A 15,756-nucleotide genomic window follows, 5' to 3' on the forward strand; every position below is an offset into this window, starting at 1 on the left:
GCTCTTTACTTTTTCTGCTCTCCTTGCCATCTTTTTCACAAACACAGGAGAGGTGACTGCCACAAAACTCTAATCGCTTTGTCTTGGGAAAGCGGTTTTGAGGTGCCTGGGGAAGGTAAAACAATGGTGTTCTCTCTAGAGTGGTGCTGACTCAAACTGAAGGCTTGTATTTGTGACACATACCAAGTCCTTTCTCCTGTGGAGGGATCTTTCCCTTTTTGTTCTTCTGTTCTTCAAGGACTGTTTCTGTGGACTTGCCACGTGACTTCCTAAGGAGGAGTCATTGTCATTTCTCTCTAGTAGAAGAGAGCCCATTGATTTAATGTGCAGGAAGGAAATCATAAGTACACTGTCAGTGGCTTTTCCCCCTTTATCTACTTAGCATTTTTGCTGCTACCACCCCACCTCTACCCACTTCATTGCTAGCTCAGTAATTTCCCTGACGGGCAGAACCTTCCATACCAGCCCGAGAAAGACCCTGTACCTATAGGTGCCCCTCTCCAGCTCCCTCTCTCTCACGTAGGAAGAACTTATCCAAGAGGTATTATGATCCATCATCTAGTTGTCTAAATACAGACTTAAGCTGGGGATTGATTCCTCACATACTCCTGGAAGTGACTTATGGGACTTTATACCTGTGGCAATATTTTACTTTTAAGATTTTAGTGATACTTTGTAAGATTGGAAAGTTCTGTGTTTATACAACCAGATATACGTGATGCATTATAGCTCGACAATGCTCAATTTTCCAGTAACCAGCAAGGCATTCTGGCTTATTTAGATTTTAAAATAGTGTACAGGAGCATTTTCTATAGTATGATACTACTTTCTTTTTAAAATAAAGTGACTTAAAATTTCAGATAATTTTACTTGGGTAATTTTTTTAAAAATTGCTTGTCTGTGTGTGACATAATCCTGGGAATCTATACAAGACACTATTAATGGATACCATTAGGTGGTAGAAGTGAGATGGGGGTGGATGGCTTTTGTGGTTTGTTTTACACATTTTTGTAATTGTTTTCTTACCAGGTGCATGCATGACTTTTACTATTTAAAAAAATAAAAATGTTCACCATTTCTTCTATAAGGTACTCTAATATTAAAAATGAGATTTCTTGTGTACAGTGTAGACATCTTCTTTGAAACTACTTTTGCTCTGATTCTACTAAATTAATACAAGTGCTGCATTGTATGAAGTAGTTGGCCTAGAGGAATTCAGAAGAAGAACAGAAAAATGATTGTCATAAAATTGAAGATAAGTTTCTTAGAGAAAATTTTTTCCTGAAATTTTGTAGAAGTATCACGTTGAAATGCAGCAAACCTGAGAAGAGTTACAGATGTAAAAGAATGACTTAAAATCTTATGAGATTATCAATGCTGCAGTGCCAGTAAGAAGATGTTTCTTTTGGTCCAAGCCAGTGCTGTATTAATAACTTCTTTCAACAAACACTGAAAGCTTAAGAAGACATGTTAACCATGTCTATGGGATAGACAAGAGGTTTAGTTCACGTACTGTAGGAGTTCAGAGAGGGGAGATCTTCCTTTGGCATTTGGGGGCATGGCATATGGAGGGGAGACTTCATGGAGAAAGTATATCTTGAAAGACCAGCTGAGTTTAGGTAAACTGATAGCTGCAATTAAGCCAAGGAAATAGGAATGTAAGGAATGGAACAGTTCTTCAAAGTTCTTCTAGTTTTACATATTTAATATCCTTTTCAGTGAAAGCTGTAACTCTCTGTGGCAGGCAGGTCCACAGGAGAAATCATTCTAATTCTCCTTTCAATTAGAGTAGCTGAAGTGTCTTTGCTGCATACCCTCTAACGTGGTTGATTTTGAGTCGCATAATATTTTTTTTTTATTTCATAATGTCCTTTTTGATATAGAAACAGACAATTTTCCTTCTTCCTAGTTTTATGCCTGTTTCTTTTTTCACTTTCTTTAGAGAAGTGTGAAGTGACTCTATCCTTTTATAAATGGAATCCCAGGATTATAGTTTATCTGTACCAATGAGTCAGCTTAATTACGTACCATTTAGACTGTCTTCTGCAGTGAGCTGTAGAATTCACTGAAGTAAATCTCTTTACTGAGTGTAGCATGTGCTAGTAATGGCTGAACATTGGGTATTATTAAAATAATTAATTAGTTGTTTTGGTTACATATTGAAGGCATTTATTATTTACTAATCCCAAAGAAATCTTCAATAATTTATTCCTGGCCTGGCCTGTTGAATGAGTATGTGAATAATAGGGTACGTAGGACTCAGGCAGAAGAAAGATTTGCGTTTTCTTATCTCTGACCTTTGTCAATACCTGCTTCCCATTTCCAGATTTCTCTCTCTCATTTTTCCTGATTGCAGAGTACTTGATCTAAAGGGCAGTAGAGAAGAAACCGTTGGATACTAGTTCACCAGCATTATTTTCAGATTTGAGTAATGATAATGTATCCCTTTTGCTTTAAGAAACAGAATTTACTTTTATGACAAGAGCCTAAATGTGATATGAATCAAGAGGAAGCGTCACTGGCGTGGCTTTGACTAGAGCCCATTTTAAATGCTTTTTGCCAGGTGTAAAAATTTAGGTGATTGTCAGTTTTCACTGTTGTAGTTAGAGAACTTTTTGCTCTATAGATTAACGTATTAAATATTGTGTGGCATTTAGGAATAAGCCTTTCCATTGACTCTTCAGAAAATAACAGATCTTTTGTCAGCGAGCCTGGAAATACAAGGCAGCCTTGGCAGTAGAGTACCATTGTCTCTGCCTCCTAGGTATGTGAAGTACGGCTCGGGCCCGGCTCGGTTCCCACTCCCGGACATGTTGAAATATGTTATTGAATTTGCTAGTACAAAACCTGCCTCAGAAAACTCTGCATCTCAAAGTGATGCACGCATGACGTTACCACTTTCTTCTGAGCACTGCCCGGCTTCTGACCTGATATCCAAGGAAAGGTAATGCAAACAAGTTTTAAAAATAGTATGTAATGGGTTTTTTGGTTTAATTTGAACTGTGCACCATCTTTCCACCTGATTAACACTCACCCCGTAAGAGCTCAAAGGCCGTGAGCGCTTTGTCTTAAAGGGAAGGATTTTGCCAACTGTCACTTGGGTGAATTTTTCATAATTCCCACCGGTGCCTTCGTCTTGCCCACACGATAGTTGGGATTATTTCAGAGGCGTTTTGAGCTGTTTGGAATAGTGTTCATTCTCCAGCAGGCCCAGCTTGCTTTGAGCTTGCTATAAGCTAGGTGCCACAAAAGGCCTTCCTCAGAGGAAACCTCAGCCCCTGAACTTCTAAAACATCTCATTTTCTCTCGTTTGCTGAAGAAGTGTGCATGACTAAGTAAACATCAAGGGAAGGGGAACTTACTCACAAATAGAAAATTAAGATAAGGACAAGAACTGGCTGGAAATCGAAGAGGACAGCCTAGAGGGGTTTATCCAGTAAAGAGACAGGGAGGCCGCGTCACGTGAGCCCTTGATTCTCTTGCGGCTCAGCCGTGTACAGCACCCTCTGTGGCCTGGAGGAGCCACTGGGGCCAGCGTGGATCAAATTTGATGTGTGGGTCCTGGGTAACAAAACACTAGAACCTATAGAAAAGGTTAGACTCTGATGTTAAAAAAACAAAACAAAATAATCATTCTTCCAGCTCCCCCCGCCGCACACACACGTATTAATACTCATTCATTGATGTGTGTGCAGAAGTGCCTATGTGGATAGAACATACCAAATGGTAGGAGTGATTATCTCCAGGGGACGGCATGAGGCAAGGGGTGGGGGGTTCTTTTACTTTTATTCTCTACCTATGCGTATTTCTTTGGGCTTTTGTAGAATGTTTTTATGTCCTTTGTAAAATATAAACGGTTTTAATTTTTTAAAAGTGGTTTAATCTGTTTAATAACATAAAATAGGACTGCCTATATTAGATTTTAAAGTGCTCTGTGTGTGTGTGATCTTTTCTGAGATTGAGATGTCTGCTCGTTTGCTTATGTTGGGCTTATTTTTCCATCTGTATGGGTCCTTAGGGAAAAGAGGTTTTCTCCATTACTCTGTGTATGGGAGAAAGGCAGGTGGGAAAGGGAGAGAGGGTTGCTTTTAAGTCAGAGGTAGGAAGTTTATATTCTTCAGTTTTGGTGTGAAACAGAAACCTAAGTACAGTCACAGGCTTAGTTTATATTCCTGCTGGTTTGTCTATGTGCAGTTTGTTTGGCATTAGTTAATTAGTAGATAAATTAACATTTACTTTACATACTTTATTCTTGGTTTACAACAATGATGTAAAGAAGTTAACATCCCACATTTCATAGCTGAGGTATTAGATTACTTGCCTGAGGCTACTAACTTTTCCTTGGGTATTTGGCTAAGGCGCGGTAGAGCTGAGATTGTCTGCCTGTAAGTCCTGCACCCTGTGCTCTCCCAGGGGGCCACCTATTTGCATTCCTGTGAGTTGGATGTTGAGCTGATACTATTTTTCCTCTGTGTATTTTGTTCCTGCATCTGTCTATCCATCTCACTTTAGTCAGTTGCATCTTGGAAACACTATAGTTGATTCCTTGATTATTCCAGTCCCAATCTTCTCTTCTCCATGTTCCTTCTCATCCTTTCTTCAAGAAAAGGCAAGTGGTTAGAGAGCAGGAGGCATAGACTCTTAAACCCAGGCGGATCTGGGTGTAAATCCCTCTCTGTCATTTACTAGCTGGGTGAACTTGGATACGTTGCTTTATTTCTCTAAATCTTAGGTTTGTAGTTGGTAAAATAGGGATGGTCATAGTACCTGCCTCATGAGCAAGTTGTGTTAAATGAGATGATGCATGTAAAGGAAAGGTTTGGCTCAGTAACTCTGAAGAGTAAACGCTCACTAAGTTATAGGTGTACTTCTCCACGTAGCAGCTTGCTTTAGAAAGTGCGTTAATTTAGGCCAAGGCGTATTTTGGAAATCATCATCTGAGCATGTTTTTTATCTTCCTTCAGTACAAGTAAAGAGAGCACGTCTCAAGATGCTGAAAGTACCTTTTCTTCTGAAGGTTCTCTACACAAGTCTAAGGTGGCGAATCAGCCACTTACACCTTCCCGATCTTCCATGGAAATGCCCTCACACCCAGCTCCTCGAACGGTCACAGATGAGGAGATAAACTTTGTTAAGGCCTGCCTTCAGAGGTGGAGGAGCGAGATTGAACAAGATATACAAGGTTGGCTCTTTCAACACTTCCCAGTTACTCTTTGCCTTTTCTGTTTGTTTGAATATGTGGAAGTTAGGCACCTTGGGTACATGTCCTGCCATTGCCATGTATACTGTTGAATTTTGGGGATTGTGACCTCTTTGGTACTTTTTGTTCCCTGTGAGATTGGGTCACACACATCTGTTTTACAACCATGAAAAGATTCCCCCCCCCTGGATTCCCTCCTCAGAATTTCTGGGAAATCCTGGGTAGCTTGGACGCTCATGACACTTAGCTTTGGCTGAGAATTTTCTGCGTCTGCTGATTTTCTTTTCCCATAGTTTATCTGAACTCTGGCTTCAGTTGACCCAAACTTAGAATTTTGTTTTCCTGAATTACCACTTTTAAAGTCTTTTCCACATGAAGTATGCTTTATTGAAGGTTAATGAAGCAAAGGATATGTGAGTAATGCACGCAGTGTAAAATCGTATTGCTCAGATTCTGTTCCGAAAATCCTGTGGCCTCGTTGTCTTGTTGCTCAGACTTCCCCTCCTCCCCTTCTTTCTCCTTTTATCTAGGGAGCAGTAAATAAAGAAATAATACAAATCTAGATTCCTCCCAGGTTCTTATTCATAGAAACCTGGCCCTGCCTTTTGTTGTGCCTTCTCCTTTCACGTCCTGTCCCTGGGACATATATTGTACACCCAAGTGCCCCATTAAGGTCTTTTTCTAGAAACTGTTTTCTCGCTAAGAAATTCTGGTGTGAATTATAAGAGGTGATTTTTAAAAAATCTTAATGTAGTTATATTAAACTAAAAGCCTTTGTAACCTAAAGCTCCACCTACTTTAAAACTGCGTCCTGGGCTTCCCTGGTGGCGCCGTGGTTGAGAGTCTCCCTGCCGATGCAGGGGACACGGGTTCGTGCCCCGGTCAGGGAAGATCCCACATGCCGCGGAGCGGCTGGGCCCGTGAGCCATGGCCGCTGAGCCTGCGCGTCCGGAACCTGTGCTCTGCAGCAGGAGAAGCCAGAGCAGTGAGAGGCCCACGTACCGCAAAACAAAAACAAAAACAAAAAAAAAACTGCGTCGTTCTTCGTGGTTCATAGAGTGAAGTTGAACTGGTCAGAACCCCAGGTGCAGAGAAGCAGTACTCTTTGCAGAGCTAAAGCTGCCTGGGTGACGTGTAATGAAACCATTTTAACTAAGTATTCTTTTTCTTAACAGATTTAAAGAACTGTATTGCAAGCACTACCCAGACTATTGAGCAGATGTACTGTGATGCTCTCCTCCGTCAGGTAGAATGAAAATTGATGGGAAGGTAGTCAAGGCATGTTCTAATGGTGCTAATGGTAGATACAAAAAGAAAAGTTGATGGTTTTCTTTGAAACTGAATGGAAACTTCCCTGAGATATAAAAATAACTTTAGGAAAGAAATAGCTATTATTCTATATTTTAGGCTAAAAAAAAGCAATGTATCTTCTGTCACCAACAGAACCTAAAATGTATTTGTTTTGATTCTGCCACATGGTATTTTTTTCATGTATTTGAAAAGTTTGTCATTAAATATTAATAAAAACTTCTCATAAAATGGTTAATTTAAGTAGTGCAGTGGGGGAAACCTGACCAGGGACTGGTTCCCCATCCTTTCCAAAGTACCATGGTCCTTAGTGATCCTTTGTTTAGCAGCGTGCTTTCAAGCTTTATATCTCTAGTAGTTCCAAAAGGGAGGTAGGCAGGGCAGAAATTTTAGTTTCCACATATGTTTTTGTTTAGAGTCACATTCTGGGCAGAGAGGGGAAAGAGGCCCCAGTTAGGGGCACGCCCTCCACTGGCTTCTGTGTGAACGATAGGCCGCGGGAGGAGAGCTCTGTTTCTAGGGTCGCGTGGAGGCACAGTTGTGTTGCACAGCAGGAATGCATCATGTAAATCTTGGCTGTTCCCCATTTTCTCTCTTCTATTATTTAAAAAATTTCACCACCAGTAAAAACATGTCAAGGTACTGATTAAATGTAAGTTCACTTTGGTTCGATGGCTGACTTTCTTTCACCAGTACTTACTTGGCACTTAAGCATTGCTCTATTTTCCCCATATTGGGGGAAAAAAAGGCTTTTCACATGTTGAAACAAACAAGTATGTCGTTAAAAGGGTCTTCACCCCCAGATAAGTGGATGATAACTTGCAAGAAGAAATATAGAGACCACGAGACCGACTAATAATGAAATATGCTAACTTAGATTTTGTTAACAAATAAAATAGGCATAGAACAAGATAGCTGCTAAAGTTGTTGTAGGTACCAAGTGTGGTAAACATCTTCTCAACATGAGTAGTCACGGTGATTCTGTTTTTAGATAAACTGAGTTTAGAACTCAGGGGATAAATAGGTCTCAGTTATCTTTCGTTTTAGATGTATAATCATAGGAGTTTAGAGTTGAAAGAGGCCTCAACGAGGTCATCTGGTTCAATTGTCCGATTTTAAAGGTTCAGGAACCAAGACGTAATTAGGAGATTCCAAGGCTGTGTTTTTGTTAGTTCATCTTGAATCAACAAGATGTTTTGATGTGAACCTAACATCAAACACATGTATAAACAGGCAGTTTTCTGATGTCTGATGGTTGCGTATACTTTTGAATTTTAGTAATCTAAGTCTTGTCAGATTATTTTGCTTAACCTGATGCTTTGTGATTTGCAGGTGCCTTATCGTTTGCATGCAGTTCTTGTTCATGAAGGACAAGCAAATGCAGGACACTACTGGGCCTATATCTATAATCAGCCCCGACAAGTCTGGCTCAAGTACAACGACATCTCTGTTACCGAGTCTTCCTGGGAAGAACTTGAAAGAGATTCCTATGGGGGCCTGAGAAATGTTAGTGCTTACTGCCTGATGTACATTAATGACAAGCTACCCCACTTCAGTGCAGGTAAAAACACCTTAACAGAAGCCAGGGGTGGGGGAAATCTGTACTGCTCAGGGAAGGGAACAATCTTGTCGTTTAAAATAAAAATTTTAACTCAGATTTATTATAAAGTAATAATGTATTTAAAAAATACAAATAGTATAAAGGAGACTAAAAAGGAAAAATATATTTGCTCTCCTACTTCCGTCCTCGAGCCCAACGAGTATCCATTCTTAGGTTTCATGTGTAGTTTTCAAGAAGTGTTCTATGCAGAGGCTAGATTTTATTTATCGGTATCTCTCCCACACCCAATTTTTCCCCCCAAAGGGGATATTTTTCCATTCTGTTCTGCCTCTTTTTCATTAATTGTTTTTCTTAGTGATCTGTATATTTTTATAAATAGAACCAACTTATTCTTTTTAACAACTGCATAATAATTCCATTGCATGGAATATGTATATAATCTGTTAGACCAGCCTCCCATTGACAGACTTTTCAGTTGCCTCTAGTTTTTTTTTTCTTTTAGTGACATTCTTGCACACATATTTTTACACCCTTTGGAGAATAGCTAGATGTTACAGGTGGATTTGCCTGAACAGTTTCATACTTCTCATAATACTGCTGTTAATGCTAAGAGCAATCATAATTATCATTTATGTTGGTACTTTACTCCTTATTGCACACTTTCAAACTTTATTTCTCTAATAACTTATAACTCTAAAAGGGAGGTAGGCAGGGCAGGAATTCTTATCACCCACATTTTCCAGCTGAGGTTCTGCACTTGTCTGGAGTCTTATAGCCAGGAAATATTCTGATTCCAGGTTCTGTGCTGTTTTCCATTTATATTACTCTCTCTTTCTTTCTTCCTTTCACATCTGAGATCATGGAAGGCATCTTCTTTTAGCGTTCAAACTTCACTGTGTTGCATAAGTAAGAAAACACATAAGGCATTTTGTCCGGGCAGCAAATGATCTTTCTGATTTGTTAGCGTGTGCTTGAGGGATAAGCGATGGAGAGAATGATCACTTAATGGTAACTGATCTTCGTAATTGCATGTTTGCAGTGTGAAAGCAGGAACAGCTGCTCGTGGGAGTTACTGTACAAATAATTGTGCTGGCTGTTGGTGGTATCTAGGAGCCTTGTTGTTACACGTATGGCTCATTTTTATATTACAGAAACAGACAAAAAGTGGAAACTGTCATTTGCTTAGTGAAAAGACTAGTTAATAGCAACCAGTACATGGATGTGCTATTCTGCTGTAGGTTTTTATGTTTTGTTTTGGTCACAGGGTTAGAGATGAGATTTAATATGTCCTTGCTATCCTTGCCATTTTTCATCATAGCCTTTAGTGAACCAGGTATTACTGACCATCTAACCTTTGTATCAGTTTGCTTTCTTACAGCACTTGATTGTGTGAAACTTAAGGAGGTATAAGTGTCTTGGAATTCATCTCTAACCGTCTTGAGATGGATATTCTTATCAGTAATAGGAGCATTGGTTACACCGATAACACTATCTACCTTGAAATATCCATTGGATCTAATGATTTTCTCAATTTCCAAGAAATGTTTGGTTTGTTCTTGCTACTTTGTCACTGATTGGCCTCTATTCCAAATCCTTAGTCATGATCGTCGATTGATTCGTTTAACAGATATTCAGTGTGCCTGCCTACTAATATGCCAGGCACTGTTACTGGGGTGCTGTGACTGTTGGCCTGATATTGTCAGTACTTCAGATGGATTATGTACGTGTGTATGTATTTTTCATTAGGAGTAAGAAAAAAAGGCAAAGTGTCTTATTTTCTTTCTTTCTAGAAAGGACCTTTGGATTCCTTGAGACCTTTTGCTTGGTGGAACTTCGTTTAAACTCCGTCTTTGTTCTTCCTCAGAGGCGGCCCCGAATGAATTAGATCAGATGTCAGGAGAAGTGGAAGCCCTCTCTGTTGAACTGAAGCATTACATTCAGGAAGATAACTGGAGGTTTGAGCAGGAAGTAGAGGAGTGGGAAGAAGAGCAGTCTTGCAAAATCCCTCAAATGGAGTCTTCCACCAGCTCAGCATCACAGGATTTCTCTTCATCGCAAGGTACCTGAGAAGGGCATCTATGCCGGTGATCTGGTGGGATTCATGCTGCACTCCAGTAGCCAGTCCCGTGCACTTCATCTGAGTGAGCCGTGCCACGGTCTGCCCACTGGAGTTCAGATAGAGTTGGTGTTGCACAACCTGACGGCCTAGCCTGTGGCTCTAGACTGTCATTTCTGCTGAGCAGAAGTAAGAGCAGAAAGACTAGCTGCCTGTACTTTCACTCTGTTTAGTTTTTTGCTTATTTCCCAGGTTGCAGGAGAAACTACGTAGGATTAATAGGTAGATTTTATGAAAACTATTCTCCACAGGTGATCTTCCTAACAGATGGTTGTTTGTAGGAAGGCTTCTTGGCATAAAGAAATATGACAGCATCAGGAGCACATTAAACTTTACAGCATCATCAGTGGCTTCTTGCTAAAATAGCCATTTCTTTTAGTCACTAGTTTCTAGGGGAAATTTGCATAGGTTTTTTTAAAAAGGTTTGTTAGAAGGTTTGCACATGAAACTTTGAATCAATCCTGCTTGCCGTTTACAGAGTGTTCTAGAGGTTACTTCTCATCAGATGCTAATTCCTTTGTGTGGTTCTTTATCAGAGTCTTCAGTCGCCTCTTCCCACGGGGCTCGCTGCTTGTCCTCCGAGCATGCCGTGATCGTGAAGGAGCAGACCGCCCAGGCTATTGCAAACACGGCACGCGCCTACGAGAAGAGTGGTGTGGAAGCAGCGTTGAGTGAGGTGAGAATGGCTTAGAAGCCCAAGTGCAAGAGGGGTGGGCTCTTGGCAATAACGACCACAGTTTCTCGCATTTCTGTTATCCTGTGCCTGCTGCATTTAACCAATCCCTCTTTATTTCTTCTGTTTTTTTCTTACTCTTTCTCTCCATTCTGCTGCCACAGCTTAAGGAAGCTGAACCCCAGAAGCCCATGTCCCCGGAAACAGACCTTGCAGAGCAGCCCGAGCAGCCCGCACAGGCTCATGACGCAGAGTCTGCTGCCCAGCCTAATGCTGAGGTCTCTGAAGTCGAGATTCCCAGTGTGGGAAGGATTCTGGTTAGATCTGATGCAGATGGATATGATGAGGAGGTACAGAGATGAGTCAGGGTTTAGCTGTCTGTCGTCAGTCTTGTATTTCCTTCTCACGTGACTGAATATAGTTGTGTGAGGTGTTTGGCAATAGTTACTGTTTTCTCATTGACGCAAATAATGGGCGAGAGGGCCTATCTCAGTTACCACTGTACACTGCTGCCAGTATATATCTACCCAGACCTGTCCTTATGAGGGCCGCTGCAGAGTCCAGAGGGCTCAGAAAGGCAGAATTTAGTTTTTTGTTTGGTATTATGAGCAAAGAAATTGCCTTTAGGAGTCTTTGTCTTTGGTCATGTTAGTCCATTGTGTCTCCTCCAAATATAAAGTTTTCAGTTGTCCAGTGAGCAAAAAAACAGATGTGACTTGAAGGTGTTTTTAATTCTGAAGCTTTAGGGAGAAGCTGTAGAATCCCAGGTGGTTCATTGTCTGCCGCCTGTACAGTTGTCACCACACACTAACTGTTGGGAATCCTGTCCTCAGGTTTCTGTTTTTTCCTGTGGGGCATTTTTTTAATCATTGTAAGAGTTTCACTTTGTAAAGTGTTATTTGTGTATCCCCTAGTTTCCAGACTGTTTAAAATGTGCTCTTCATCCTAGTAAAACTCCAAAATACTGGTGTATTTAGGATATTCACCCAAATTATAGAACTCAGTTGGAACTCTCGCCTCAGACGCTTCCCCTCCGAGAGTTGTAATTTAACTCGATTCTGTAGCAGCGCCACAGCGCAGGTATTTTTAGACATACATCTTTATCCATTGGCTAAATTAGAGAGAATATGTAGGAATAGCTTGTCTTGGGCAAAGTCTTGACATTGTGCAGAGGGCCAGGGCTGTGAATGTGTGTAGGACCCGGTGTGTGAGCCTTGCCTCGCAGTGGGTTCCAGCCACGGAGCACGCTGCCATGCTTCCCTGCAGCTGTCTGTTCACCTTTCCTTCATACAGTCTTCTTTTGAACCTTTCTTCTCTCCTTTTTCTCTCTGTTTTGTGCCCTCTTGTGGTAGGTGATGCTGAGCCCTGCCATGCAAGGGGTCATCCTGGCCATAGCTAAAGCCCGTCAGACCTTTGACCGAGATGGGTCTGAAGCAGGGCTTATTAAGGTATCTCTGTTTTTTGAATTCTCATCCTTATGCCACAGGTATCATAACACGGGGCAGTAATTTCCTTAGATGCTAAAAAATGGGATTAAAAGGTTTTCATCGAAGTAAAACATAGAACTTCCTTTCCTGCCCAGCTAACGACCCAGCCATCTCACAGCACTGATGGCTTCTCCTCTCTTGGCACTGACGCGGCTTTGGTGTTCTGTGTTACACCTGGCCTGGAGGGCTTCTTGTTGTTCTTAGGAGCCATCTGTTCATAAAGCTGTGAATGGGACCTTGCCTTTGTAATTTGGGGGCCATAATATAAGAATGAAGGCCATGCTTTTTAAGGTACTTGAATAAAATTTAAGGTACTTGAAGAAATTGCATTCATGTCGGTTTTTAAATTTCAGGTCCTTGGTACTCAAGGATATGCCTGAAACAATTAAAACTAAATATTTGTTTTTCTGAGAACTTGATGAGGAAGATGAGTTTCTTGTGAGTATGTCTTTGGTGCCAGAGGAGTTTTATCCTTATGAAATGAAAGAAACTTTCAGATTCCATAGTTGCCTCTGTCATGTCTCAGTAAGGACTTCTCAAAAGTCTTCTTAGAGTGATGAAAACCTCTGTAGCGCTTAGGCGTCAGTTTCTGTGTGTAGAAGGTCACAGTGTGCGCTTTTCTAACCACAGTTCTGTCTTCAACAGGCATTCCATGAAGAGTACTCCAGGCTCTATCAGCTCGCCAAAGAGACCCCCACCTCTCACAGTGATCCTCGACTTCAGCATGTGCTTGTCTACTTCTTCCAGAATGAAGCGCCGAAAAGGGTAGTAGAGCGGACCCTTCTGGAACAATTTGCAGACAAAAATCTTAGCTATGATGAAAGGTGAGGAGGGGCTACTTCGGTGAACCACCCTTCCTTCTGGGTCTGGCTTGACTAACTCCTCTGAAGGGGGAGCTTTCATTGCTTTCTGAACTTCGTTCACAGGTCAATCAGTATTATGAAGGTGGCTCAAGCGAAATTGAAGGAGATTGGTCCAGATGACATGAATATGGAGGAGTACAAGGTGAGATCTTCTCTTTACGTCTACAAAGCAAACACATTAAGGCCAAACCAACAATTTTATATTATCACAGACTGACCACCCGCCGCCCACCCCCCAAAGAAAGCTGGGTGAGAATGAATGAATGATCTTTTCTTACCCTTAGAATGGCCAGTTTCTTTATTCCATTGTTCTGTTAGACTGAATCAGCACTTCATTTCTCTTAAATACCCACTTTAGCCCTGTTCTGGGCAGTAAAATTCTTGAATTCATGGCTTTGGTTTGCTTTAAATAATTTAGTTCTCTAACATTTCTATATCTGAAATTAGATTTTTACACATTAAAATGCATGCATGACTACAGATTTTCAAAAAAGGCATCGTGTTGTAGGAAAGACACTGTCCTGTGCCACCTAAAGTATGTCACCACCCCCACTGAGCTTAGTGTTGTTCTGTGAGGTTGGAATGGCCGTGTCCCTCCGTCTTCCGTCATCTGGATGGTTTTGTCAGAACTCGGGAGGCCGTTCATTTATACCAGAACTGAATGACTTTGACGTGGGTGTTGGAAATTAAGATCCTAAATTCTAAAGCTCATATGAAATGAGTATTTCTGTTCCTTGGTGGAAGGAGCAAGACATGGAAAATTAAGGTCGGCGGTAGACGTTAATTCTAAATGTCGAATACTTTATTATCTGAAAGCCTTTGTGTCTCCTGTTTTTGTGCCTGGCCACATGTGCTCAATGAGTATTTGTACTGAGTTTGAAGTTTACTGTGGCGGAAAGGGTACAAGTAGTCATGGTCATAATCATGAATGGCTGTCATTCCTTTTCAGAAGTGGCATGAAGATTACAGTTTGTTTCGAAAGGTGTCTGTGTATCTCCTGACAGGCCTGGAACTCTATCAGAAAGGAAAGTAAGTTGGCCTCTTATGTCACTGAGATTACTGGTCAGGACACTTATTTATTGATGCCTACCAGGAATTCAGAAGGTCACAGCACCTTCACCCCCCTTCTCACATGTACCCTGTGCCTCTACCTTTTTCCAGTGTTTCACTTCACTTTTGCTCTGAACATCACACATGTTTTTTCATCCTTTACATAATGATAGATTTCTTAGTTGAGAGATATAATGGCCAGGTTTTCTTTGTGATAAATGAAAATGAACTCAGAAAGTGAATTTTAAGAGTTGGTGTGGACCTTAGTGAGCCTCTCGTCCACTTCTTTGTTTTAGAGTTGGGAGAAACAGAAGCCCGGGGAAGTTCCATGATTTGCCTTGGGTTTCTCGGCCAGTTTGCAGAGGAGCTGAGACTGGCTGTGGTCTTTGGCCCTCAGGCTTTTCCCAGTGCTCCATGCTGCCTCCATCATTAAGACTTTTCCATCATTTCAGCCAGTTGCATTCTTGTATTAGGGAACAGTGGGGACTAAGCCCTGGATTCGGGGAAGGAGCACTGAGCTGTTTTTTATCTACCGCTTTCTAAGGTACCAAGAGGCGCTTTCCTACCTGGTGTACGCCTACCAGAGCAATGCCGCTCTGCTGATGAAGGGGCCCCGGCGGGGCGTGAAAGAGTCGGTGATCGCTTTATACCGAAGAAAATGCCTTCTGGTTTGTACTGATTGTAAAGCCTTACGACTTTTTAATTATCTATTGTGTTTACCTCTGCTCCTTGAAGCCGTGAAGAAATACAACTTAAAAAAAATCTCCAACAGGTTTTAGATTTTTCCAAACTCTGAAGAGTAGTTTTACATGGAAACAAATTATTTTAAGTTACTTCAGTGAATGTCATTCTTCTTCCACCCCTGGTAGAAGTTAGGTGAGAATCACTTATCCCCATTTCGGTGCCCTTTCTATGTACTGCATGATAGCTTTTATCACATGGCCTGTCTACTAGATTGTGAGTTCCTGAGCACAGATCCTCTTCTTATTCAGCTGTTTACTTGGTGTCTGGCCCAGAGTAAACATGTAAGAAATGTGTGTTTTTCCTGTGTTCCCTGCTAAGCTAGTAGATGAGCATTTTAGTGACTTCTAAAGAGATTCCAGTTTTTTTTTAAAAGGTATGAACCATCAGGATCGGTCCTGCCATTCTGTTAATATCCTCGTCATACACCACTGGAGATCTATCCTGACCTATTTTGCATTTGGCCGCCACGTGGGAAGGAGACCCATGTCCCCTCTGCCTCCTCAGGGGTTCCTGCAGGTGCTTGTCCTTCAGAAACTACAGAGGCGGCTTTCCCAGACCCACGTGCTTGCCTTTAGCCTCTCTGACACCCGGCAGGATCACCCTTCACGGGAGGAGTCAGGCCAGCATTTCTCCCACTGCTTCTGTTAATACCAAGTGGAGGAGATTTAAGTCATGACATGTATTTATCTCAGAAGCTTCATTTTCTGATTAGACTTCGGTTCCTGCATCAGTTATAGGTATGACAGGGCACTTT

The 15,756-nt window shown here is 41.4% G+C and overlaps 1 protein-coding gene across 6 annotated transcripts in view; it reads left to right on the top strand.

The window, feature by feature from the left end:
- The window catches only part of USP28 (ubiquitin specific peptidase 28), a 56,904-nt gene that overhangs the window by 37,961 nt on the left and 3,187 nt on the right, over positions 1-15,756 (top strand). For 4 of the 6 annotated variants that reach the window (XM_060017936.1, XM_060017933.1, XM_060017935.1 and 1 more), the window contains 10 exons: positions 2,765-2,944; positions 4,965-5,182; positions 6,376-6,446; positions 7,841-8,069; positions 9,934-10,128; positions 10,722-10,861; positions 12,991-13,169; positions 13,272-13,350; positions 14,158-14,237; positions 14,803-14,926. In XM_060017936.1, coding sequence (XP_059873919.1) covers positions 2,765-2,944; positions 4,965-5,182; positions 6,376-6,446; positions 7,841-8,069; positions 9,934-10,128; positions 10,722-10,861; positions 12,991-13,169; positions 13,272-13,350; positions 14,158-14,237; positions 14,803-14,926 — 1,495 coding nt within the window. Of the gene's footprint in view, positions 1-2,764; positions 2,945-4,964; positions 5,183-6,375; positions 6,447-7,840; positions 8,070-9,933; positions 10,129-10,721; positions 10,862-11,022; positions 11,209-12,210; positions 12,307-12,990; positions 13,170-13,271; positions 13,351-14,157; positions 14,238-14,802; positions 14,927-15,756 lie in introns of all 6 variants that reach the window. The other 2 variants (XM_069540913.1, XM_060017937.2) reach the window with 1 other exon arrangement.

The sequence above is a fragment of the Delphinus delphis genome, chromosome 8 (assembly GCF_949987515.2).
Source record: "Delphinus delphis chromosome 8, mDelDel1.2, whole genome shotgun sequence".
NCBI lineage: Eukaryota > Metazoa > Chordata > Mammalia > Artiodactyla > Delphinidae > Delphinus > Delphinus delphis.